The sequence below is a fragment of the Lepidochelys olivacea genome (genome assembly GCF_965140295.1).
Source record: "Lepidochelys olivacea isolate rLepOli2 genome assembly, chromosome: 16".
Lineage (NCBI taxonomy): Eukaryota > Metazoa > Chordata > Testudines > Cheloniidae > Lepidochelys > Lepidochelys olivacea.
The window spans coordinates 9,417,305-9,444,463 of NC_140426.1; the positions used below are offsets into that span (position 1 = coordinate 9,417,305).

General features: G+C 46.2%; 1 protein-coding gene across 2 annotated transcripts in view; it reads left to right on the forward strand.

Annotated features, from left to right (window-relative positions):
- Positions 1-27,159, forward strand: part of CACNA1B (calcium voltage-gated channel subunit alpha1 B) — a 471,028-nt gene that overhangs the window by 166,559 nt on the left and 277,310 nt on the right. For both annotated transcript variants that reach the window (XM_084649844.1, XM_084649843.1), the window contains 3 exons: positions 11,619-11,710; positions 14,771-14,923; positions 25,518-25,705. In XM_084649844.1, coding sequence (XP_084505970.1) covers positions 11,619-11,710; positions 14,771-14,923; positions 25,518-25,705 — 433 coding nt within the window. The remainder of the gene's footprint in view (positions 1-11,618; positions 11,711-14,770; positions 14,924-25,517; positions 25,706-27,159) is intronic.

Genomic DNA, 27,159 nt, shown 5'->3' on the forward strand with positions numbered 1-27,159 from the left:
CAGCCCTGTCCCCTGGCTCTCTGCACCCTGCAAAAGCTCAGCTGGATTTGAAAATAGCATGGCTCACGATTCTTCTGGCTCTCATTATAAGAATGGGAGGGTGTGTGGGGATCCCCCCCAAGGAGCAAAATCTGATCCAGAAATCATGCTCAGGAGATTGGCTTTCGGTAGCTCCTTTTGGGATTTTGAAGCCTGATGTCTCTACATTGTGACCGTTCCTTTTGTGGGGCAGTCCTTGTGGCTTATTTTAGGAAGGTGCCAAACACCAGCCTGGGATTTTCATGGGGTCCCCAGGTCAGATGAGCTCCGTTAATTCCTAGAGATCAGTCCATAGGGATTGATGTATGCCATGGGTGACTTTCTGCCCTGCTTCTGTGCCTCCAAGAATGTGTCTCTGCATTTTATTTGCTGATGCAGATTAATGAGGCAATGAGGAGAGAGGTTTACATTATATATCAAGGCCAAGTATCTTTGTACTGATGCCTGGTGTTTAATATATATAACCAGGGCTTGAGAAACCCACCCAGGATGTGTAGGAACTTGGAGCGAGTGGGGTGGCTGGGGTCAGGGAGCAGAACAGCTCCTTCCCCTGAATGCTTCTGTTTCCCTTCGTCACTTTGCCTCTCTGTGCTTCTCTCTGCCCGTCCTTTGTCTATTTCATTTGTAAACTTAGAGCAGGGACTGTCTCTCTGACCTCGATTGGGGCACTGAGGTGCTAGTGTCATGCAAATAATAAATACCAACGAAGAGTGCTAACGGTTATCTACCTTTAAATCGCACTGGGGTGGCTTTGGTCGTAGGGTGGGCTTTGGGGGGCTGGCCGCACAGTTATTGTTCGTATGGGCTAGCAGGCTTAGTCGTGAAGCTAATAAGTATTGGGGAGCTGTTTCACACCTTCTATATAATATTGTAATCTCATGTTGGTGGGGGCAAATTGTTGTTGTCCTGCTTGGCAATGGCTCTGCCATGGACAGGGGTTACATAAAATTAGAGCTAAGGCTCTTTGGGCCGGCAGAGGAAGGAATGGCTAGAAAAGCACTGTGCAGAAGTCTGGCTGGATGATTGCATTCCTTTATGTCAGCCGTCCAACAAAAAGCAGGCAAGCTGGGTGCTCACATGTATGTCCGAGGGTTACTGAGGTCGATGGGGTTAGGGAAGTTAATTGGGGATTGGTCTTGCTATGAGCAGGGGGTTGGACTAGATGACCTCCTGAGGTCCCTTCTAGCCCTGAAATTCTATGATTCTATGATAAGTCTCTCATCTGTGGGTTAGCGGACTCCATGTTAAACTGGCCATGCTATAAATTATACGGTAGTGATTAGCATTCCTAATCTATTTGTCTGCCCGAATTTGGTGTCAGCTGCTTGCCTTCAGCAGCCAAGATAAAGCTCACACTCCATGAAATCAAATTGACTAGAAGAGGGCATCTTTCCAGATGGTGCAGTCAGTGCTCTCCTGGAAATCTGTGACATAGCTGGGAGAACAAGAATGTAAGGGGGAGAGAGAGACTGACAGCGATGCCATAGTGGTCGTTCGAGTTTGGAGGCAAGCCAGCCTTGCAGATGTGAGCAAAACCACTGCCACCATCCTGACATCCAGTTCAAGAGCTCATGCACTAGCCTTTCACCACCACTGACCTGCCTTTGGATCTGTTCTTGGGTCACAAGTGGGGGAAAAATAGTTTGATCTCATCCAATATCCTGTTAGTCCACATCCACCAGTTAATCCGCCAGGATTTGATGGCAGAGGTGGTGTATGACTCAGCAGTCTCTTCTCAAGTAAGGTCCAAGTGTGGGATAACCGGAGTTAAATATATCTGTGTCTACATGGACTGTGATTGTGGTGATGAGATCTTGCTCTTGGGAACATCACTGGGTCACTGCAGGGATCAGGAAGGCAAGAATTGCTACACCCCCTGGGGAAGAGTCACATTACATGTTGGTTCAGCTGCATTTTGGAAGGCTTTCGTCTTCCTCGGAAGCATCAGGAATACGCCACTACTGGAAACAGGATAAATGGTTTGATGGACTAGAATGGCAGTTCTGGTGCTTCTAAGTCGAGAGTAGCAGGAATTGTTCCAGGTCAGCACTGAGGTGAAGTAGCAAGGCTGTGGACCTGACTTTGTCCCAATGTCATAAAGCAGAAGTAACTGCACTGAAGCCAATGGGATTATACTCATGTAATAGTGTATGATGTGAGATGAGAATCGGACCGTGTGTGCAGTAACCCTTGCATAGCACCTCACCGCATGTTATGCCTAGGTCAAATGAGTAGTATGAATTCTTCATTTTCACGAGCATCAGATTCTCATTGACTTTCAGGGTGCCCTGAAAGGCGTGTTTGCCAGGCTTTTCTGGAGTAGGTGGGTATCGCGCTCTCGCACAAATGACTAGTACATAGGTGCATACATGCCCTTCCTCTTGATATTTCCCATTGAGTGCTGCTCGTTCTGTGGAAACATGTGCTAAACTTTCATATCAAAATGAGAAAGGAAGTGACAATCACTTGGTCTTGCTTGAAATCGGGCAGATTCCCCTGAAAAGTTCTGACGCAGCACGTGAGTGGAACCGTTCAGGAATCTGCTGCCACGGGGCTGAGGTTGGAGTGAGCTTAGAGCGATTTATGGTGTGGGGTAGATGCTAGAGCTGCTCTGTGTTTCCGAATAAAGATCTCTAATTCCAAACTCCACTGTTTGTGGGGCTAGACGGTTGATTACACTCAAATTCAGCCAGCTGCTGGTATTCACAAACCTTGAAAGTCTCATCAACTTGTATCAGAAAAATGCTACTCACTATGCTTCTGTTCAGTTGTCCAATCAGGGAGCAGAAGCAATGCCATGTGATGAGAGCTGGTTGGAAAATTGTAAATACTTTCCGTGAAAAGGTTAGGAAAAAAACAAAAATATTTCTTTTATTTTCTACAACTTCTGCTGATTTAAAAAAAAAAGGTTTTGATGAAAAACTACACACCAGTTTGCAAAGACTGATTATATTTTTTGGCAGGGTGCAGGAGAGTTTCCTAGAAAAATCAGAAAATGTTGCAAAAAACATTTTCTTGTAAAAACGGGTTGTTTTTCATTTAAAAATTTGTTTTGGAATGAAAAGATTTCAACCGGTCCTACATTTGATCAGTAATAATAATTAATCACTGGCCGAGGCCCCTTTATGCTCAGCTGTGTACCAGCATGAATAAATGACAGTGCCTACTTCAGAGCTTACAGTCTAAATGGAGAAGACAAGACATAACTGGTGGATGAAACAAACAAGCAGGTCGGGGTAGGGGACAGAGGGTGACAAAAAATGATAGACTAATGATGCACACAGCCTATCAGGAGCAGTAAACGCAACTTACCATCTGCCTAGCTGCTGTCAGGTTTCGGTTTCCTGTATGTATTATGGCAGAGGTGAGTTCCAAGGAGGGTCAGGGTGGTGACTTTACAGATGTGCACAAAATGGCTTTTCCAAGCAGAAGGGGCAACATGGGAGAAAGCATGAAGGTGCTTGGGGTAGAAGCACCGAACTGGACAATTGAGGCTGGTGTTGAAGAGTGAATAGATACAATGAATGGGTCGTGAACCACTCAGAGTCTGGAAATTTGTTATCCAAGCTAGTCAGCCAGTTCTTGCAAAGAACGAATACAACTGACAGCAGTCAGGCGTGACTTGCAAATGAGTCATAGACCAACAAAGTGGCCTGCATGTGCCAAACACTTACTATTCAAACAGCTGTAGCAGAAAAATTGTGGAATCCTGTGATATTGCATTGATTTCAGTGTCCAAGCAGGAGATGGAGGTCTCTGGAGCTTAGATGACTTGGTATGGGTCTAGAAAGTCTGGGTCCAAAACTTGGTTCTACTCCTGTTTTGTTATAAGGTCTTGGGCAAGTTGCTATATTCCATTTCCCCACAAATAATATGGGGATAATACGCATACCTATTTTTGAAAAGAGATCTGAGACCAAGAAGAAAATGCCGCATGGAGATTATTGGTATTTATTAGGACAGATATCACCACATGGGGCTATTACACATAATCTTAAAAGTTCTTTTTCTTATTGTGTGAGCATCATACAGTCTTTGAAAAACTGCTGTCTTGTTGATTAGATTTGTGATGGAGTTTCTTCGGAGGGAAACTGTGGCAAGCATCAAGAGAGCTGTCTCTCTGCCTTAGTCTCTCTACCTTGAGTCAATTCTTGAACCGGAGGTGCTCCCTGGGAACTGGATACTGGTGTCTGGGCTGTGGTCGCTGAAAGAGGGGTTTTTCTACACAACATTTGGGCTCACCTCTGTTCTAGGAGTGGTGTATATAGTGTAAATAAACCAGTTACATTAAAAAAAATACCCTGCAGCTATGCCACTGATTTCTCCTCTGATGGGAAACTGAGCTGCAAGGCCCTGACATCTGACGGTGCTCTGAAGAGGGGCGATGCTGTGGTTATTTACCAATCTCAGTGGTTTCAGCTGCTGTTTGACATGACTCTTCACCCCCCCCCACCCCTCCACACACACACACACACACTTCTAGACTAAAGCTGCTGAATTTCTCACAACTCTAGTTACAATTCTCATGCAGAGATCTCTCCGCGGTCCCCTCCATTGCAACTTATCTCATTATGAACGGCGACCAGGGTTTAGGCTGAAAAAAACAGGCCAAATCATCTGCAGTTTGGTGTTCTTCTAACCCTGAGCCTCAGTGATTATTCTCTGCTGAACCAGGACCCACAGTGTCATTTAAGCAGAGGCATCCACAGAAAGCTCCTTATCTAGGATCATTATTCCTGGCACTTAAGTCAGAAAGTCTCCCTGTGTTCAGTTCCCTTTTTCCTCTCCTCCATCCACCTATGGAGAGAGAGCAGAAAGCCTTTGTCATCTGTTCCTCACGGGATCATGTGGAAAAGATGAACTAAGTCTGCTAAAAGGCTTGAAAGCCAGGATGAACGCAAGATAGCAGCTGTTCTGAAGAAGAGGGTTAGCTTTTTCCAACCCTCCTTGCCTCAGGCTTTACAGATCCAGAGGCTCAGTTTGAATAAATTTTCTGGCCTTTTCTTGCGACTGTCTTTGATCACCGTTTCAGTAAGAAGATTCACAATCATGTCTCCATGAAATCCCTGGCATCAGGTGACAATGTGTCTCTCGCTGTACTAGTACAGTAAAAATACCGAGTCCCCCGGAAATGAAAACAGACAATTATTTACCCTGAGTTTTTTCTTTTTCCCCTTTGCATCATTTTATAACCAGAGGAATAAGCTTTTTTACATATTATCCCAGGGACCACTGGAACAGAAGATGTCACATATTTCTCATAAATGGGCCTTGGTCTCTGAGGACAGAAATTGGCCAGAGAGCACTTTCATGGAGGGACATAAGATGGGAAGTTTAGTTTAGCCAAGTGATAGTACAATGGGATAACATAGTGCAATGCTATTGGGCAGTGGGGGAATAATGCACTCCATTTTCATCTTTGGACACCTTTGTTACAAGCCTACATTAACTCATGAAAAAAGAGTCTGGTCTCTCACTCAGCCTGCTCACACAATTCACGATTCGACAGCAGAACTCACTGCAACAAGATGCTATTCCAGTCAAGAGTGTAGTGGGATTTTTCAAGAGCATTAGACATTTATATGGATAACAAGAATATCCAGGATTCAATAGGAAATATTTTAAAAATAAAGTAGCTTTGGAAGGAATGCAGATCTCATGCTCAGGGCATAAGTCAACTTCTGACTACTGGGGTTGAGAGGGAGGAGCCTTTCCTGGGGGAAGGTTGTCCCATCGCTGCCTGGGTCTGTTGCATGTTCCTCTGAAGCAGCTGGTACTGGCAGGCCACTGTCGGAGACAGGCTTTTGCGCTAGATGGTCTGGTATAATTGCGGATCCCAAGGGTTTTTCTTGACTCAAGCAGTTCTTGATCTACTCAGGTAGTTCCAAAAAGCTCCAACATTCTGCAGGAGCCGCAGTGAGGGGGAACATGCAGCCTAGCACACAGCTGTGGGGGTAAATCTGTTGCCACACGTGCCTCTCAATAAAATGAGGTTTCTCTCTGGAAAGCAGAGTCCGTATTGTTTCAGCAAGACTTTGTGCTGTAGCTTCATTGTCAGTCTCTAATCCGCACACTTGTGTAAAAGTCCCTTCCTGACACAACTGCTCAGCTTCCAGTCTCTTCCAATCCCGCTGGTTTCCCAGTCCTCCAGAGAGTCCTCCAGCGGGGAAGTCAAGACCTACTATTTCTAAAGCAAAAATCAAGCAGAAACCACCCACCCCAAATCTACAAATCATCAAGATGTCCTTATAACTCATCAAGAAGCATGAAAAGGTACAGCCCCAATTTTTTCCCTTGTTGCTAAGTCGCCTCTTAAACTTCTTTCCCTCTATTTTTATTCTCACTGTCAATTTCCTCCTCCAGCTCTGGCTCTTCAGTTACTTGCTCTTTGTTCTCACTTGTTACGAGTGCAGACAGGAAAGCTTCCGCAGGATTTTCAAGTCATGCTTGTCATCTGGCTTGTTTGATCTCTCCCTTTCTCCCCCATTTTTAATAATCCTTCTTGCTCCAGCACAGCCCACAATGGGTTCTGAGGGTTTACAGCTTGAGTTCAGGGAATGGGGCGGGGGGGGGGGGGGAGCGCGGGGGAGAAAGACAGCCCTTGTGCGAATTTTATGAAGTTAGCAGAAGCCTTCGGTTAATTACATCCTTCCCTTCATTGAGGATTGATATTATTCTCCATGTAGAACAGCAAAACAGCACAGTGGCAGAACTGGCCATACAGGAGCTGTAGATTATCATGCAATTATGTGGGAGAAATGACGTTATTGCAGAATATCCGGAAAAGTGCCTTACAGGAATTGTATTGTCACAGACTGGGGTAGGGCAAATGGTTATTAACAACACAGGGGAGGCGAGTGGCTGAGATCCTTGACTAAAGGGGGTGCAGGGAGTGGGGGTAGCTGTAAATTAGGGAGTTTTTATTAACTTCAAACCTCTTCAGAACATGTCAGGGGAATGAAGAGCTGCCTCTGAGCAGAGACAGCCGGCGCTGTCACTGGGGCACTTATTGGCACCATGGCGCTCATTGACTCTCCTGCATCCACTCCCAGTCTCTCTCCAATAAGTTTGAAAGCAAACTGTGAGAGCACAGGGGCTACTCCTCTCAGCCTGTAGCAGACAGGAAAAGGCCTGGGTCAGGGTGACATGAATCCATGTGAAAGCCACGGGAGGCCGCAGGCACAGCCAAGGCAGACGTTTAAGGCTTGAAGTGCGTGGTGCTGCCGGGCTGCAAAGGTTTGACACGTGAGCACTGGCATGGTGGGGGAGGGGAGGAAAAGGCGAATGGCAGCGTGAGCACGAAAGCTTCAAATTCGCTGCCCCTGAATGCGATAGCTATTGGTTTAAATGATCTTCGGGAGCTTGGGCTCGAATGGCAGCCCCTCACAATATGTTCTCATTCTTTTCTGGTTGCTCCAGTTCGTTGGTGCTTGGGAAGATGTAGGGCTAGTCACACTGGCCAGAGACAGCTGTAACGTGGCTTGGTGCCCGCAGCTCACTTCGTTCAGCCCCTGCTAGGCCCGGACGGAGCTCTCACCCTGCTTTGCCAAGGCACTCGGATCCTGACTTCAGCACTTCCTGCTGCTTGAGTCCTGGGCTCCCCAGTGTATTGCATGCCGGGGCTACACTGAAAACTTCCGCAGGCATAGCTTTGTCAAGCGGGGGTGTGATTTTGCTGACGTAGCTGTAGACAGTTACACAGCAGAAAAGTCCCTGTGTTTGGTTTAGCTTATTTCATTTGGGGAACTTGTATAAGCTATACTGACAAAAGTACTCTTTTGCCTGTAGCAGCTGTATCGACACCAGGAGGGTTAGCCAATCTAGCCATACCAGCAACCGTTTTCTGGTATAGACAAGGCCCCAGTCCTGGTCTGCCAAACACTTGATGATTCCTGTCTCAGGCTTTTTTACAGCGTTCCCTGACCTAAAGCATCCACTATGCTATTACAACTGCTGGAATCTTTCACAGCTTTGGTAATACATCTTAATGCCTACTTGCGACAACCTCTGCTAGCCAAGTCCTTTGGACAGAGTGTAAATTGTGCTTCATTGCTTAGCGGGTTTGTGATCTGGGCACATGTCCAGGGATGGACTAAAATGAGCCTCGCTTTCAACAGAACCATAGACGAGGGTTGTTGGAAATAACATCCTGGGCTGTCTCGTCAACTCTTTGGTTGCGTAGGAACCTCTCCTGCTTGAGCCTAGCTTTGAGTCCCTTTAATATTTGAGGCCAATGTAGCTCACTAGGCAGAGAGTTGCATTGTCAAGAATTCCACCCCCCCTTAATTGCTTTCCTAAGGCAGGATTTGAACCCAGCTCTCCAGTGGCAAAGGGCAGCGCATGAACACATCATGAGCACATCTGCAGGACATTGGGCCAGACGGCTTTACTGACCTCTGTGGACGAGGATATTTTTTCCATCTGGGAAGGAGACAATGGCAGCAGTGATGGCTGCATGGGCAGGAGGCAAGAATGGCTAAAAATGGCCTGGGTCTGTGCAACTGGATAACATGGTTTTGGTAATTAAATATTCATGGTAAATAGGCTCCATGGCCTGTGATGGGATGTTAGATGGGGTGGGATCTGAGTTACCCAGGGAAGAATTTTCTGTAGTATCTGGCTGGTGAGTCTTGCGCATATGCTCAGGGTTTAGCTGATCGCCATATTTGGGGTTGGGAAGGAATTTTCCTCCAGGGCAGATTGGAAGAGGCCCTGGAGGTTTTTCGCCTTCCTCTGTAGCATGGGGCATGGGTCACTTGCTGGAGGATTCTCTGCTCCTTGAAGTCTTTAAACCATGATTTGAGGACTTCAGTAGCTCAGACATAGCTGAGAGGTTTTTCGCAGGAGTGGGTGGGTGAAATTCTGTGGCCTGCGTTGTGCAGGAGGTCAGTCTAGATGATCATAATGGTCCCTTCTGACCTAAATATCTATGAAAAAAACGTTGGCTCTTGTAGACTCCATTGGCAGGGCTAGTTCATCCACACCTTCTTTTTTGTTCCTTCTGTTAAAATAGCCGCACAACGATCCTATCAAAACTTAACGGATGTTGCTTACAGTGACTTTAAAGGGAGCGATCAATAGGGAGTAGGTGAGGTGCTTTTCCCTTCTGAGCTGTTTTCTGTAGTTGACATGTGTTACAGGGGATCTTCCTTCCCCAGATCTTAACATTTTCATTGTCGAAACCCCAAAGGAAGAGCTGCAGTAATTACTCTTGTCATTGAGGGGACACTGAGTGTCTAAGTTGGCTGGAAACCAGGGGTTCCAATTTCCTTGCTCTGGGAAGATTGCATTCCTGATGCCTTTTGGATCCTATGCCCTCTTTTCTTCCCTTGCTGCTGGAGTGAAATGTGGTGCACTCAGGATAGCCTGAAACTGTGATGCCTTTTTGTTGTCTGTGTGTGATGCCTTTTAGTGTCTATGAATTGTCTGCCTGCCAAGATGGCAGCCATTTTGTTCTCAGAGTTATTGCAGACTGTTACAGGGTAGATACTCACACCATGCTCTTTCATGGAGATTTTACTTTTTTTTTCTTGTTGTTTTCCTTTCTCTAAAGTAGGGTGTTTTGGACCAAACTTACATTTACACATGCATAGAGTAAACACTGTACACTGTTGTGTACAGGAACTGCTTTAGTTCAAAGAAACCATCAGCATTATGGAGTCTCTAATAAAGTGTCTCACACGATAGCCTTGTTAGGGGCTAATTTATGGTGTGACAGGGGGATGTGTTCCCCTATCATCTCACTGGGAAATGGAAAAAGGAGCCATCTTTCTTTAGTTGGAGGTTGGCCAACTGCCCCATTCCCCAATAAGACCTTGGGTAGGAAAAAAGGGGGGCAATGAAATTTTCTTGGAATATTTTCACCCCTCACTGAATTTTCAAAAAGAAAAGGAGTACCTGTGGCACCTTAGAGACTAACCAATTTATTTGAGCATAAGCTTTCGTGAGCTACAGCTCACTTCATCGGATGCATACTGTGGAAAGTATAGAAGATCTTTTTATACACACAAAGCATGAAAAAATGGGTGTTTACCACTACAAAAGGTTCTCCGTCCCCCCACCCCACTCCCCTGCTGGTAATAGCTTATCTAAAGTGATCACTCTCTTTACAACGTGTATGATAATCAAGTTGGGCCATTTCCAGCACAAATCCAAGTTTTCTCCCCCCTCCCCCCCACACAAACCCACTCTCCTGTTGGTAATAGCTTATCTAAAGTGATCACTCTCCTTACAACGTGTATGATAATCAAGGTGGGCCATTTCCAGCACAAATCCAGGTTTTCTCCCCACACATACAAACTCACTCTCCTGTTGGGGGGGGAGGGGAGAAAACCTGGATTTGTGCTGGAAATGGCCCAACTTGATTATCATACACGTTGTAAGGAGAGTGATCACTTTAGATAAGCTATTACCAGCAGGAGAGTGGGGTGGGGGGACAGAAAACCTTTTGTAGTGGTAAACACCCATTTTTTCATGCTTTGTGTGCATAAAAAGATCGTCTATACTTTCCACAGTATGCATCCGATGAAGTGAGCTGTAGCTCACGAAAGCTCATGCTCAAATAAATTGGTTAGTCTCTAAGGTGCCACAAGTCCTCCTTTTCTTTTTGCAAATACAGACTAACATGGCTGTTACTCTGAAACCTGTCACTGAATTTTGAAATTCAATTGAAATTTCAGAATTTGAAAAATTTCAACCAACTCTGTAGTTGGTTCCATCTGGAGTTAGTGCAGTAGGTAGAGATAGACATCAGCTGAAGATGTCATTGGCCTGCAGATTTCTGGACACTGGGGGCCAGTTTTCAGAAGAGCCATATTACATGCACATTTCGTATTAGGTGCACGATAGGAGCCGAGCTCTTGAAAATATGACCCCAACTGTGAGTACTGAGCAAATTTCAAAATGTCATCAACATTCTGAATTTGGAGGGGATTTTTGGTGGGATGGGGAGTGGGTGAGGAAATTTAGAATTGTTTTTCATAATTCCTCTAGTCTCCAATTGATCCAAACAATTATGGAGGTGGTTGAAATTTTTCATACTTGGAAATTTGCAAAATTCAAGGTTGTGTGCTGTGTGAATTCCTCCCCACACTCAGGATCTTGTGGGGTGGCTCAGCAATCTCCTAAAGAGCCAGGCAGGCGACTCCAGAAGGCTAAGTTAATAATTTTGAACTCATGTAACTGAAGGAGGTAAAATTGTTTAAGATTAAGTGGAAAACATCAAAATCAGATAAAACAAAAAGTATTTGTGTGTCTGTGTACATGGGACCTTCTACTCTACTGGATGGAATCAGAACTGCTCAACCGTGTGTCATAGGCTCTGTATTGCAGAGAGCTAATGAAGATTTTCCTTTAGCTCGAGTAGCAGGGATATGTAACTTAGGAGCAGGCAGATATGCATTGTATGTTTTCACTGGCTACTGAATGCAGTGTAATGACCACCGTGAAGTCCTAGGTGGCCTGAATTTGTTATCATTCTTCATTTATTTGTATTTTGAAAAACTCACATTTAATTCAATTTCTTTCTCTCTCTCTCTTTCTCACCTTTCCCACCCCTGCCCCTTTTTGTCTTAAATCAGGATTCTAGCCACCGCTGGGACTGATTTTGACCTACGGACCCTGCGAGCTGTTCGGGTATTGAGACCTTTGAAATTGGTGTCAGGAATTCCAAGTGAGTGTAAAGAGAACCATTGCAACATCATTGTCAGAGAGGCCCCCTGGCCTTTGGGGTCTGTGTCCTCTGATCTATATAATCTTCCCCCTGCTTCCTATCACACTGGGGTGCCCTTGCTTTCCACGCCTGAGGTCCTGATTTTCCATTGCTCTGTGTTGTGGGTCAGCTTTTACACCTATGCAAAGGGCGTGCAAAGTGCTCCCTACTAGGCCCCAGGATTGGAACTTCACAGATTTGGTTCTTGAGACGTCTTCACTCTGGGACTTGATCTGTACTCCAAGCACTGCCAGATGCCAAGTTTGCCAACCTTCTGGCCTCCCGAATTGGCTCGAATTGGCTCGAATTCCCAAGGGAGATCTTTAGCTGGAGCTAGGGCAGTTAACACCAAATGTGGCTCTGGCCTCCCATGTTACTCAGCCTGTAAGTAACACCAGGTAAGGGCAAGGGAGATAAAGGGAGAGTACCTCTAATCAAGTTTTCACCATAGGCAACGTGATACTTTTATCGTTTGAGTTGCCCAGATGCTCTGGTGAGGGGCACTGTAGAAATACTTTGCAGAGGACTCCTAGTGATACCTGTTCATTTTTCCCTTTCTGAATTTGGAACTGAAGCATTTTCCATGCAGCATGAGGCAGTGAGAGGAAATTGTTTCCCTTTTAAATGGGATGCACTTACATGAAGCTCAGCTGTTCATCCAGACTAACTCATTAACATCCTTCTCCTCCTCTCAAACAGCAGCCTGGTGTTTCAGCTCTACTCCAGAGGTGGTTTCTTGCAGCCAAAACACCAGGGGCTGTGCAGAGCTGATGAGGAATGAGCTTCCCTGCTTCTTGTGCTGGAAACTTGAGACTGCAGTTCCCTTTGGGAGCACAGATTACATAGGCATTTCCCATGCAGAAGGAAAGGGCTCGTGCCTCGGCTTGTGACAAGCTGACATCTATTTATTAATATGTATTTGAAATGAATAGTCATAGGGAAATGCCCTTCATCTGTTAAGCACCAACCAACAAATGCTTTTTGATTGTGCAAGGCCATTTAAATAGACATGATGAAGCATTGGAGGGGAAACTAAGCTGAAATGACTTATCTAAGATCACTTGATAAATCAGAGCTGGGACTGGAACTTGTGTCTACTACATCCCAGCCTACTGCTTTATCCACTAGGCCATTGACTGACCCTTCTTCCGAGCCCACTTGTGAGGTGCATTGAGAGTGTGGGGAAGGATTGTCCTGCCATTGCCCATGCTGTGGGTGGATAAAGAGCAGCTTCCACTCCCCAGGGCTGTAAATCAGGCACCTTTCTCTAGCATGAAATTCATATGAAAAATTAAAGCAAGTTTAATAAAATAATCATGATCCCATATAGGAACCACAAGGAGGGTGAAATCACAGATACGAGAGTTTCTTAAAGGAGAACAACACACCCACTCCATTGCATAAAGGCATCCCTGAGTAAAGAGATCAGCACAAGGAGTATGCACCACTTAAGTCCAGCGTACGCCTTATTCTGAATGCGTAAGTGGGACTTCCGTGGCACAGAGGCTGTGTGCGGGCTCTCTGCATAGGGGCGAATTTCACCTCACTATAACCACACAACATTACACACTTCCATGGAATACTCTAGGGCCCCAGTCAACTTTCTAAAACTGATTATCTGGTGGGAGAGAGTCTCCCATTTTGATGATTACATGTGAGAAAACTGCCACTTTTTGCTTCATGGGCACTTATGCCTTATGAAAACAGACATTCAACTTAATACAGCCAGCCACAACTCTTCCGCCCCTTGAGCCGAGTGGTAACTATAGCCCAGTGTGACATCATAGATTTAAGGCATACTATAGCTCTGCTATATAATTGAAAGGCTGCTTTGGGATGATCCTTTTGCCCCAGTGTGGGCCCCACAGCCAAGGTAGCTTTAAACGGGTGGTTAACAGTGCATTGCTTTCCTTAGGCACATCTGCATAAAATGATCAGACACCTTTATCTCTTTGCCATCTCCTCTTTTCTCCCCTGTTTTAATTGAAACTGAATTTGAGTGCTGGTGAAAAGGCCCAAGATTGGAAGCCCGAGAGACAGCAGGCCTTTTTGTTTGTCAGTGGGTCTCACTTAAAGCAGGGCAACGTTTTTCCGACTAATCGTTTAGTCACTGAAAAATGCACGTGGGGTTGACTGAAATGATTGGCAACTTTGCTTGGAGTTTGCTGAATCGTTTCAACCAAACTGGAAAAGTCTATGTCCGTCGGTAATGTCGATAACATTTCGTTTGGCTCCCCAAAAATTCTGTTTTGATTTTTCAGGCTTTTGTCAGAAGCGAGGAAAAGAGTCCTAAAAATGACAGGGGAGGAGGCGGTGCTGGTGTTGGCTCCCTTTATAAGCTTTAGCTCCCAGGTTAGGGCATTCAGTGGGGATGGGGGAGACACAGGTTCAATTCCCCTCTCTGTCTGATGCAGAGCAGGCATTTAAACTTGCAGACTTGGCGATGGGATATTCTGGTATGGGGCTTTCTCAAACTCCCCTCTTAAAGCTGTTCCACTTTTTATCGATAATTATAGTCACTGGAGCAGGGCCTTAAAGTTGGGTCTCCCACCTCCCCGGCGAGTGTGCTAACTACCAGGCTGAAAAGCATTCTCACTTCCCCCCCTCGCCCAGTGACTGTGACTTGCCATGATGCTCTCTCTGACCCACTGACTCCTTGGCCCCTGTGGGAAACAAGAGTGCCAAATTCACACCGATTGTGGCATTAATTTTTTTGGTATTTGGACCCATCCTCTGGGCGCTGGCTTGAGACCACCAACATGTTTCACATGAGCCACTGAACAGCTTTTAGGACCTGGCCTGGCTCCCACTGATGCTAATTGGAAGATTTTGATGGGATCTGGTTCGGAGCCTTAATCCTTACTGAGCAGAGAGAGCTTTGAATCAATGACCTAGAAGAAGAGGCATTGCTGGACATTGCCAATCCAGAGCATTTTATTAAAAATCCAAAGTCCCCTACCTTCCAAAAAACCCTTCTTTTCCTCCAGTCACTGACTACAATAATTTCCTTGCTTCCTACAGGTTTGCAGGTTGTCCTCAAGTCCATCATGAAGGCCATGGTGCCCTTGCTCCAGATCGGGCTGCTTCTCTTCTTTGCTATAGTGATGTTTGCCATCATTGGGCTGGAGTTCTACATGGGGAAGTTTCATAAAACCTGCTTCTCGAATGAAACAGGTGAGATTGAGCTGCTGCTGTTCCCTCAGTAAGTCAGCAGGGCACACATTGTCCGTTTGAGGGCCTAGTGTCCTCTCTCAGGGAAGTGACCTATGTAAGAAAGGTTGAATTCCACCAGGTTTTTTGTGATGAGACTTAAAGCCAAAGTCCAGGAGCTTGTCTAGTGATGATCCCATGACCCAGAGGTGTCGTGACAAAATTCCAGCTGGCATAATTACCTTCTGCCTCCCTTATTCATCCTGCAGTTTGACTTGGATGTAGTGGGCCCAGTTTTCTGCTGATACAAATCTCTGCAGCTTGACTGACCCGGTACTCTTGACTTCCTGTTCTAAACTGTTGTGCACTGAGCCTGTTTCTGTTCTTTCCAGGGTGATTTGTGTGTAACATTTGATGATGAACACAATTTCCAGTTTTTGTCTCTAAGTTCATTCAGTCTTCTTCAATTTCTCCTTTCCATTCAACTTAGTTTTCTGATTCTTATTTTACCCTCAGTGTTTTCTGGCTTTCTTCTAGCTGATTAAACAACAGCCTTCTATATTAGACTCCTTTCTCCCTCCTGCTTTGTTTTCTTTTTCCCCTTCCACTCCTCCTCTCCCTCCCAGCCCACTTTCTCAGTGCTGCAGAACGCCTGGGTGCACACATGCATACTGCCAACCAGATACATTCTCCTCTCATTTACAGCACTGTGGCTGGGATGGATTGACTCCCAGTTTACACCAGCATGTGTCAGAGGCAGCTCAGGCCCTCTGTGTGTGTGTGACTTTTGCATTGTAACTGGCAATCAGGCACTCATGGCGCTGGCTGGATGCAATGACTTTTGATTTCCAGATGATTGGGGTTCTGATGTGCAGCTGTTTAATTGTGAGATCTCTAGAAGGTTGCTGGGGTAAGAGATAACACCATAGCATGAAGCCTGGGTTGGGACAGATGGCGAGCAGCAGAGAAGTCAGAGAGAGAGAGAGAGAGAGACGAATGAAAATTCTGGGAGGAGGACACAGGGGTGAAGGACTTCACAGAGAGGGAAGTCAGAACTGGACAGAGCTTTGAGAAGAGCAGGCCAAGGGCATGACCGTGAAGGTGAGTCTGAAGGATAGTCCAGAGACGGTGAGAAAGAGGAACTGGATGGCCGCTAGGTATGACTGGCCATCGATGTGAGGGTTGAAGTCCCTGTGAATAAGGAGAGACAGGGACAGATGGAAAAATCAGTCAGAGAGGAAGAAAGGTCCAAAGGGGTGGTTCAGAACCCAGCTGAGGGAGAGACGAAGGAGGGAGTAGAGTGCGAGCAGGCCAAAGCTGAGAAGGAGAGGGCCGAATGAGGGGCTATGGCAGATGAGAGGAAGGCGGAATCTATGGCATAACCACAGTCTTCCAGGTGGGGCATGTAGGAAAGAGAGAGGCTTAAGAAGGAAGTGGCTAGGGAAGCAATTGTGTGGGGTTTGGGAAGAGTGTGACGCAGGCTCCTGGAGCGTGGCCGGGGATGTTTAAGTACCAGTCTTGTAAGGGCGACATGGCTGGGCCCTTAGGATACGAGATAATTATGTTAAACAGTGTGTGCTAACACTGTGAAAAGTATCTGCACGCTGACCCCTCCCATCTGCTGCACTGACTCCATAGTCCCGCGGGGCAGCCCTGCCGTTACATACAGTCCGATCAGCAATGCAGCACCTGTGGTTGGAGAGAGAGAAAGCCCCCACAGCGTGTTAATAAAAGGCCAGATAAAGGATAAGGATAAAACCTGGCAACTGCCATAAGAAACGTTGCGTCCTGGAAATGGGAAATTGGACCCTGCAGTGAAAATAACATGTGTCTACCTGCCGCTATGTAATAAACCCCAGAAAATAGAGGATTAGGGCCCGGACAATCAGAGTCCCTTAACTAAGGGCAGGGTGCAACATCAGAATAGCCGCTTGGGGTGCAATTTAACTGTAAAAAACACAGAGCGTGTTCTGCTAAGTCAGCTCTTTTGGGGGGGCGGAGGGAGCCTGTCTGTTTGTTCTGTGTTTGTACAACAGCCCAATGGGGTTCTGGTCCAGGACTGGGGCTCAGAGATGCTACCACAATTCAAATTGATAATAACAATATTACTGTACTGGAAGTGGAAGATCTTTCCCAAGCGGAGACGGCAGTGTAAGCAGTTATATAGAGCTTTGCCTTTTCAAAGAGCTTTCCAGCTATTAGTGAAATGATCCTTACACCCCCCTCAGTGAGCTGGGTAGCTATTTAAATAGGCTTAAAAGGCTGCCTGGCCATTGAATGATGTGGGGCTTTCAGCTCTGTTCTGGGCTCAGAAATAACTTCCATTGAACACACGCACAAGGCCACTGAGCAGCAGCATGGGAGGCAGTGTTCCCTAGTGGTTAGAGCACTGGACTGGGACTCAGGAGATGTGATTTTTATTCCTTGATCTGTCAGTGTGTGATGGCTGACCTCGTACAAATCACTTCCCTTTGTGTCTGTTTCCCCATCTGTAAAATGGGGGTAATGATACTGACCTTCTGGGTAAGATGCTTTGAGATCTCCTGATGAAAAGCGCTAGATAACAGCTAGGATTGTTCCTATTTTAGCCCCATTTTCTAGCTGGGGAAATAGAGGCACCGAGAAGGGAAGTAACTTGCCCAAGCTCACCCTGCAGCTCACGTGATAGAAATGGGGATGAGGTTTCAGGGGCCGGTTTCTCCGTTCTTGCGCCCTGTGTAGTCATTTATGCCAGTGCAAATGAAAAGCTCCTGAGTCAGCCTGGTAATGACTGGTGTGCAAGCAGCAGCACGGGGTCAGGGCAGCGGACAGTCTGGCCCCAGGTCTCCCGGGTGACTGAGGGGATGCAACTGGGGAGATGTTTGTTTGAGATGAGAGAAGATTGCAAGCACATGGGAGCAGAGACACAGGTGGGAGTCGGACTGTTTGGGGCCTGGCTGGTGAGGAGGAGGATCTGGTGTGGTAATGAGACAGCCATCGTCTGGGCTGACGCACTGGGGACCTCCAGAGGGAAAATCGTGAGTGGCTAAAGAGCCAACACTCCATAAGGGGAGCTGTAACAACTCACATCCGAGGTGGATTGGAACAGAGGGAGACCTGTAACGCGTCTACACCACACCGGTGGGTTACATGTGGAGCCTGCCAACGAGTGAGTGTGAGGAGGGGAGAGCCCTGGATAAAGAAGATGGCTAGAGTGGTGGTTAGTGGTAGACAGAAGATGGGGAGAGGTGAGAACCAGGGAACAGAAGATTCAAGTGATCAGGTGTTGGTCTAAGCATCACCTAATACTCTTCTTCATGCCCTTGGCACTTAATAAGTGGGCAGAGCGCTGCTTAGAATTCTCAGCCTTTCCCTTACTGACATGGCGGCTTTGGTGGGTGGTGCGAAGGAGGGAAAGTAATTAGGTAGCTGCTGGGTTTTTTTCCATTTAATGTTTGTAGCTTCTTTAAAAAAAAAAAATAAAAGCCACAGTCCCATTTATGGCCACTTGGGAGCCATCTTGGTGTATGACATCATGCTGATGTTATGACTGACAGATCTCCAGGCCAAGCGGAAGGCTGAGCCCTGTTTGTGGCATGTGATGTAACATACCCCGCTTAGCCCTGCTCTTGGAGCAGCACTCGAGTATGGAACTGGGAGCCCAGCCAGAAGCTTGCGAGTACCATACATCATGGCATCTGGCATCTCGACAGGAGGGAAGCAGGGCCAGCTTCAGAATGAAGGTTATGACCTCCTTAAAGCCTCCACCTTACCAGTGTATGAAGGAGTCGCTGTTAAAGGGCACCACGCAGCTCTCTGCTCTGCTCTGTGGTTAATGTGTTCATCTACAGATGAATTACCGAAATTGATTCTACCCAGTTCCCTCTCCTCCCCTCCTCGCTCACTCCCTCCGATCGGAAACGGAGCAATGGCATTTCTGAAAAGGCAGCGGGCGAGGTTTCCTGGATCTGGAATCCCTCGTGTGCAGGGAAAGCAAACATCCCGCTAATCTAATCAACCAGCCTTTTAAACCTAAATGCCTAATCTCCGAAGTGGTGCATTAACAAACTCAGGTCCATTTGCTCTGAGCATTGACTTCAGGGTGGGAATATGAACCTCCTCAAGTAGCTACATACCTGGAACAGTAGTAGGGCTGGGGATCTGGGGAGTTAGGGGGCTTCAGGCCTGGTCTTGTTCACAGTCCCCAAATGAAACAGTCACTTAGGATTCTTATGGAAGCCAAGAAGCAAAGAGCAGTAATTCAGAAAGACGGTGAGCTCATGGGATATGAATGGAAATGTGGTGGCTCAGATCGACACAGCATTAGTAATCCTATGGGACTGGGTGGCTCAACTATAAGGGGCAACTATGAGTGTTTGTGGGGTTTTTTCCCCCCTCAAATATCAGGGAAGGTTTGTCACGTGACCTTTTATGTATGGCACAATGGGCTGTTCTGAGCTTATGGAAAAGACCCTTTGTTTTGGTGAAAAACAGGCAAAAAATCTAAGACCCACACATTAGTGTGCAATTTTCAGTGAATATGTGATATATTTTCCACTCTCCATAATCTTCCATGCACTCGTGTGTTGCTGACATATAGAATTCTTTTATGCACAGCCATTTGCACCTGTTCTCATTCACCATTCCCTGCTTACCAGACTCCAGAAGTTAAGGTTACAAAATCATCTTGAGATAGGAAGGCATTACACTAATTTCTGAATTTTCCTTTGGACACCTACCTAGCCCTTTGAAACATGCAGTAGAGCAGTGATTCTCAAACTTTTGTACTGGTGACCCCTTTCACTTAGCAAGACTCTGAGTGCGACCCCCTTTATGAATTAAAACACTTTTTAATTGTGATGGGGTAAGGCCAGATAGATATATTAGCTCCAGGCTAAACAAATCCCTGGTACCAGGATAAGTGAAATGGCAGCTGCTCTAGGTCAATTAAGACAGCTGGGGCCAATTAAGAACTTTCCAGAAGGCAGGGAGAACGTTAGGTTGACTGGGACACCTGAAGCCAATCGGGCTGGCTGAAACTAGTTAAAAGCCTCCCAGTTTGTCAGGTGGGTGTGCATGTCAGGAACTGTGGGAGGAAGTTGCCAGCAAGTTAAAGAAGTATGGGCTGGATGAATGGACTATAAGGTGGATAGAAAGTTGGCTAGATTGTTGGGTCAACGGGTAGTGATCAATGGCTCCATGTCTAGTTGGCAGCCAGTATCAAGTGGAGTGCCCCAAGGGTTGGTCCTCGGGCCGATTTTGTTCAATATCTTCATAAATGATCTGGAGGATCGTGTGGATTGCACCCTCAGCAAGTTTGCAGATGACACTAAACTGGGAGGAGAAGTATATATGCTGGAGGGTAGGGATAGGATACAGAGGGCCCTAGACAAATTAGAGGATTGGGCCAAAAGAAATCTGATGAGGTTCAACAAGGACGAGTGCAGAGTCCTGCACTTAGGATGGAAGAATCGCATGCACTGCTACAGACTAGGGACTGAATGGCGAGGCAGCAGTTCTGCAGAAAAGGACCTAGGGGTTACAGTGGACGAGAAGCTGGATATGAGTCAACAGTGTGCCCTTGTTGCCAAGAAGGCCAATGGCATTTTGGGCTGTATAAATAGGGGCATTGCCAGCAGATCGAGGGACGTGATCGTTCCTTTCTATTCGACATTGGTGAGGCCTCATCTGGAGTACTGTGTCCAGTTTTGGGCCCCACACTACAAGAAGGATGTGGAAAAATTGGAAAACGTCCAGCGGAGGGCAAGAAAAATGATTAGAGGACTGGAACACATGACTTATGAGGAGAGGCTGAGGGAACTGGGATTGTTTAGTCTGCGGAAGAGAAGAATGAGGGGGGATTTCATAGCTGCTTTCAACTACCTGAAAGGGGGTTCCAAAGAGGATGGATCTAGACTGTTCTCAGTGGTAGCTGATGACAGAACAAGGAGTAATGGTCTCAAGTTGCAGTGGGGGAGGTTTAGCTTGGATATTCGGAAAAACTTTTTCACTAGGAGGGTGGTGAAGCACTAGAATGGGTTACTTAAAGAGGTGGTGGAATCTCCTTCCTTAGAGGTTTTTAAGGTCAGGTTTGACAAAGGCCTGGCTGGGATGATTTAGTTGGGGATTGGTCCTGCTTTGAGCAGGGGGTTGGACTAGATGGCGCCCTGAGGTCCCTTCCAACCCTGATATTCTATGATTCTATGAAGTTGTGCTGTTGGAGAGGTTGAGTAGTACACACTGTATCAGGCACAAGGAAGGAGGCCCTGAGGTAAGGGTGAAGTGGCGCTTGAGGAAGTGAGGACTGCTGTGGGGGAAGTAGCCCAGGGAATTGTACATGTCATGTTTCTAAAAGGCCAGCTACCATAGCTGATACTATTAGGGTCCCTGGGCTGGAGCCCGGACTAGAGGGTGGGCCCGAGCTCCCCCCCCCCGCCCCCTGATTAATCACTGAGACTGGGAGACAACAGAGACTGTGCAAGGAAGGATAACTTCTCACCTCCCTCACTGGTTTATGATGAAAATGGCTCCGTAGACTGTGACCCTTGTCTCTAGAGAGAGAAGGGTTACGTGGAGGGTCGCAGTAAGCCTCTGAGGCAAGCGAAATCCACCAGGAAACGTGGGACCCACAGAGGCAAGGACAGAGCTTTGTCACATAATATATTTAACACCGTTATAAATGCTCAAAGCAAAGCAGAGTTTGGGGTGAAAGCTGACCGCTCGCAACCCCCCTCATAATAACCTCACGACCCCCTGAGTGGTTCTGACACCCAGTTTGAGAACCCCTGCACTGGAGATTATGGACCAATTCTGCATTTGTTACATTAGGGTAAAAATCCAGAATAATCCCATTGAAATCAATGGTGTTATCCTGGATTTATAACTGAGAACAGATCGTAAACTCTTTGGGGTTTCTCCCTTTGAGTCTGTATAGACTAGAGGGTTTTTTTAACTTGAGTTAATTGATTGCTTGTTAACTTGAGTTGCTAAAAGACTAATCTAGATGTGACCCAAACAATTGGTGTGTGATACAAACTTTGTGGTTTAGTTGTATCCTGGGACAAACCTTTATGGCATGGCTTTAAAAACATGTTAGCATTTAAAACTCAAGTTAACTAGTATTCAGTTACAAGAACTCTAGACTTGAACAGGGTGAAAATATTTCTTGTGATCCCTTTTTTCACCCCAAAATGCAGATTCAGGTTGACTGAAACAAATTTGAGAATTTGGACTGATTTTGCCAAATTGTTTGTCGGGGGAAGAAGGGGAAATTTCTTCAGAAATGTCAAAACTGTTCAGTTCAGCATTTCTGAAACCAGCATATTCAGTGATTTGCAGAGCCCAACTCTAGGCTGTGTATGGACAGCACCTAGCACAATGGGGCCCTAATCTCAGTTGCAGCCGGTAAATCATTATTGGGATTCAAATGATGATAATTTGGCCGCATCACTGTGCAAACTTTAAAAAAAAAAAAAAGGAAAAAAAAGTGGAATAGCTAATACAGATTCCCTCCCCAGGACTCCCTTTTTCACATGGACTTTAGAAGACCCTATTTGCTTGTCATGTCTCCTGCTCATAAGGTAAGCAATACACGTAGTAATAGATGTTCATTGCCTTTAGAAAGGATTACCTTGTAACAAAAGGCCAAACATCAGAAAGCAGGCCGCAGTTTTCCAAGGGGCCCCTGGAGAATTGTCCTCAAAGACTTTGTTTTCTTTTTTTCTTCTCGCTGCCTTGCCTCAGTAAACCCTTCAACATTCATTACAAGAGCCAAAGCGACCCACACGGGAGCCTGAGGGCAGAATCTTGTATTAAGGGGCTGGTGAGATGGGAAAAGGTTGCTTGCACACACCGTATTGTGAAATGCCACAGAGCCCAGCTGCCAGACTTTCCTCTGCAGGCTTCTTTCTGTGTAATTATTTATTATTATGATTATTTTATGATTGTTATTACTGATTTTTTCCCTCTTCAGTGAATTTGATTTAGTAAAGCCTGATTCCCATTGTCCCTGCCCTCGCAGTGTCTTTTTGTAAGGACCTTTTCCTCTGCTGATGTGGTATAAAGGGACCTTAGTGTAAATGAAATATGTGGGCTGATGAGTTTAGGCCTCATCTGGAGTACTGTGTCCAGTTTTGGGCCCTACACTACAAGAAGGATGTGGAAAAATTGGAAAGAGTCCAGTGGGGGGCAACAAAAATTATTAGGGGACTGGAACACCTGATTTATGAGGAGAGGCTGAGGGGACTGGGATTGTTTAATCTGCAGAAGAGAAGAATGAGGGGGGATTTGATAGCTGCTTTCAACTACCTGAAAGGGGGTTCCAAAGAGGATGGATCTAGACTGTTCTCAGTGGTACCAGATGACAGAACAAGGAGTAATGGTCTCAAGTTGCAGTGGGGGAGGTTTAGGTTGGATAGTAGGAAAACCTTTTTCACTAGGAGGATGGTGAAGCACTGGAATGCATTACCTAGGGAGGTGGTGGAATCTCCTTCCTTAGATATTTTTAAGGTCAGGCTTGACAAAGCCCTGGCTGGGATGATTTAGTTGGGAATTGGTCCTGCTTTGAGCAGGGGGTTGGACTAGATGACCTCCTGAGGTCCCTTTCAACCCTGATATTCTATGATTCACTGTGAGAATCCAGCCCTGGGCTCCCAAAGCTTCTCCATCAACTGCATGGCGGCAGAGTAATAACTGCTCTGGATAACGGTGAGCATGGGGATCAAGAGGAATATGGATATAAAGTGACTTTAATTTTTGGTTGGAGAGGAGTGGGTTTGAGTGTCCACCTGGCAGGTGATCGATCTTTGCTTAGTCATGACAACAAATTGCTATTTCTGACCTTGCTCAGAGCCAGTGGGATGGGGGATCAATCGTTCTTTGCTTATTCATGACACTCAGTGGATATTTCTGGTCTTGTCTCGGATGAGCTAGGTCACCCTTTGCACACGTCCTCTGAGGTCTTTCTGAACGGTAGAAGTCTATACCTTCACCTTCAGTGGGGCTGGAGGATGACCACCATAGAACAGAGACTATGTTTTGTACTCAGGGTCGCTTTACAAATGAATTAAATACAGATGACTAGTGCAGTGATGGTTTAGGACCAGCAGAGCAGCCATTATTAGTAGTTGTTCATTTATTATTTGTATTGTGGTGGTGCCTGGAGGCTGGGCTGCCACTGCGCTGGGCTCTGTACAAACATGTAACACAGCGTCAGTCCTCGTCCCCCAAAGGCTTACAGTCCATTCCGTGTTCGGCGGTTGGCAGCCATGGACATGAAAACCTGTTTCAATGAGAGAAGTAGCATTGGCAAGGGCATGCCATCCTCCTCCTCTACACTCTCCAACATGGGCCAGGAGGGAATTGGTATGCCCTTGCCCCAGATCCTCTGCTGAATATTTCCCTGCTAGATGGCCCCTACAGCAGTTCAGCATTGCCTTCTTTGCATTGGGGAGGAGCACCAAACTTGCTAAGAGACATGAACCCACTGCCTTCTGTCCCAGAGGCTAGCATGCTCTCAGTTGTGCTGAAGTTAAAGGGCTCAGTTCGCCACTCTGTCCTACTGTCTGGTCCCAGAGAAAAGTTAGTTGTTTAGGTGCAGCTCTAACTTTCACTGCTGGCCTTGGGCACTCCTTGTACCGATGGGTATCGTTTCACTTCAAGCGGGAGATCTATTTCCAGCTGAGTAGACATGCCCACACTAGCTCTGATCAAGCTAGCGGGCTAAAAGAAAAAAGCGTACCCATGGCAGCATGAGCAGTGGGATGAGCTAGCCGTTTGAGTGCGTAGCTCCTCTCCTGGGCAGGATCAGACTCGGGGCTGCTAGGCCCTCCCACTGCCATGGCTACACTTCTGGTTTTAGCAATCTAGCTAGATCAGAGCTAGCGTGGGTACGTCTCCGAGCTTGGGAAGCGATTCCCAGCTCAAGAAGTGTAAACGTGCACTAGATAGGATTGGGTTTAGCTTTGCTCTGCCCCTCCCTTCATGACCTCGCCCTTGGAACACCCTCAACATTCTCCCTTCCTCCCCTTATGCTGGGACAGTAGCTGCGCTAAGTGGTCTTAGCGGACCGGAGAACTTGCCTCATGATCTTTTTGTTTCTGTCCATCATCACTCTGACGCAACAGGCTGAATACAATAGTAGTAATGTTAATACTTAGCACTTTTCTACACATTACAGTATGTCACTGAATCAAAGTATTCACTCTGCTTTAAATCCAGGGCATCTCCTTGGTCTATCACCTGGTTTACTGCTGGCACTGGTTCCAGGGCATGGATGGGGGGGGGCTGCAGTTTTCTGAATGAAAGTCTGACTATTAATGCTATGGTATTGCTCAGTTGTGGCCCCAAACATTGCACTAACCCTGTTGTGAGCTGTAGGTTTTGGACACAAGGGGCCTGATTTTCATTTACATTGTCACTAAAGTCCCTAACACACCCCTGGCAATGTGAAGGGCCTTACGTGGGCATACAGTATAGCTACACCCACTTTAAGATCCCAGAGTAGCATAAAGGAACCTTAGTGTAAATGAGAATCAGACCCTGCTTCTCCTGGAGGCAGTTTGGTGAGAGCTCAGTGATACCAGTATCTTTGATCAGTAACTGTGTTTTCCTCCCCCTGACCCTTCTTGTCTCTCTGTAGGTGAGGAGGTGGGAGATTTTCCTTGTGGAGAGGATCCCCCTGCCAGGCAATGTGAGAATGGAACCACATGCAGGAAATACTGGCCAGGCCCCAACTATGGAATTACCAACTTTGACAATATTCTGTTTGCTGTGCTAACTGTCTTCCAGTGCATCACCATGGAGGGCTGGACTGACATCCTCTACAATGTGAGTATCACAGACAATATTCATAAAGTTCTCCAGGCGATGTGTGAATTGCCTTTTTCTATTCCACTGCGAGGGCAGGCTTCGCACAGATTCCCAGTATGGAGAACAAAACAAGGAAGAACATGCCAGTGGTTCATTCTTACTGGGATAAGATAGAACTCTGGCTTGAGCTGCAAAACACATCAGCTGGTTGGTGTTTTTCCATCAATAGCCCCCAGCCCAGGCTTCCGCGAGCACTGTGCTTTGTAGGACATTCCTTGATGCCTTATAATCCTTTACGGGTCCCACAAATCATTATCACAGTCCAGAGAGACGGCATTTTGAGGTAGCATTCCTTGTATTTGCATACCTATGTAGTGACTTTTGATGCAGCCAAAATGTCATCAGGTTACATTGCAATGTACTGGTGCAGTTTCACACCAAATGGGTTTGTCCCATTGTAGGAACTCTAAGCATTGAGTTCATCCTCACTATTTGTTATGGAATATATTTCATCAAAGGCCTAATAGAAATGGCACAATCAGTGACTCCTTCACATTCGTCTCTTGTATCTAGGGGCTTTCCCTACAGCCTAGGTGCACACGTAGTGCTGTGTATTGTAACATGCTTAAAGGAACATAGGTAGATGATGGTCCAAAATGGAGTGCTGGTTTGGGTTATTCTGGGAGAGTTTTACAAAAGCTAATTAGCCACATTCTTACCTGCCGTATCTCCACTGACTTGGGCGGAGCTGCACCCAGGATGAATGTGGTCTTTTGGGTCTCAATCTTCATTGCCTTGCACTTAGTTTAGTCATTGACACATGTACAAAGTGGGTACAAAAGGCTACAGTGTAGATCTGAGAGTATTTTCCAGCTGTTTTTCACCCTCTTTGTGCCATGTAAATGACTGCACTGGGCACAAGGGAGTAGAGAACGCTGGTTGTAAACATGCTCATTAGTGCTAGTGACACAAAGATGTTTTGTATTTAAATGAGGGGTTTGTGCGGTAATAGCCGATGCAGCAGTGTGCTTCAGGGCAGGGAAGACGTCTATAGGATGCCTTGAGTAGTGCTATAAAGCATGAGAACAAAAACTATGTGACTTATAACCACTCCAGAAGTGCTCTAACCGCCTGCTTTACAGGTCTTAATGTGGTTTATTGCTTATTGTGGAATGGAATTTAGACATAAGGGAAAGAGTCAGATGGTTGCATTCACTGAGCATTATTGTAATGGGCACAGCCAGTGACCTATGAGAAGACTTTAGTTGTGCTCAGTGTTTTAAAAACCATTTAATTATGGGCTATGGGACCCCTTCCCTTCGGATATTTCTATGACAGCAGGACAACATGGTTAGCAGCAAGCACGGTAAACTGTAAGGTGCAATTCTGCTTTATTTGAACTGATACATCTCATTTATTTTATTCCCTTCTCTCTTCATTGCACAATTCTTCATTTCTCAACAATCGCCGGC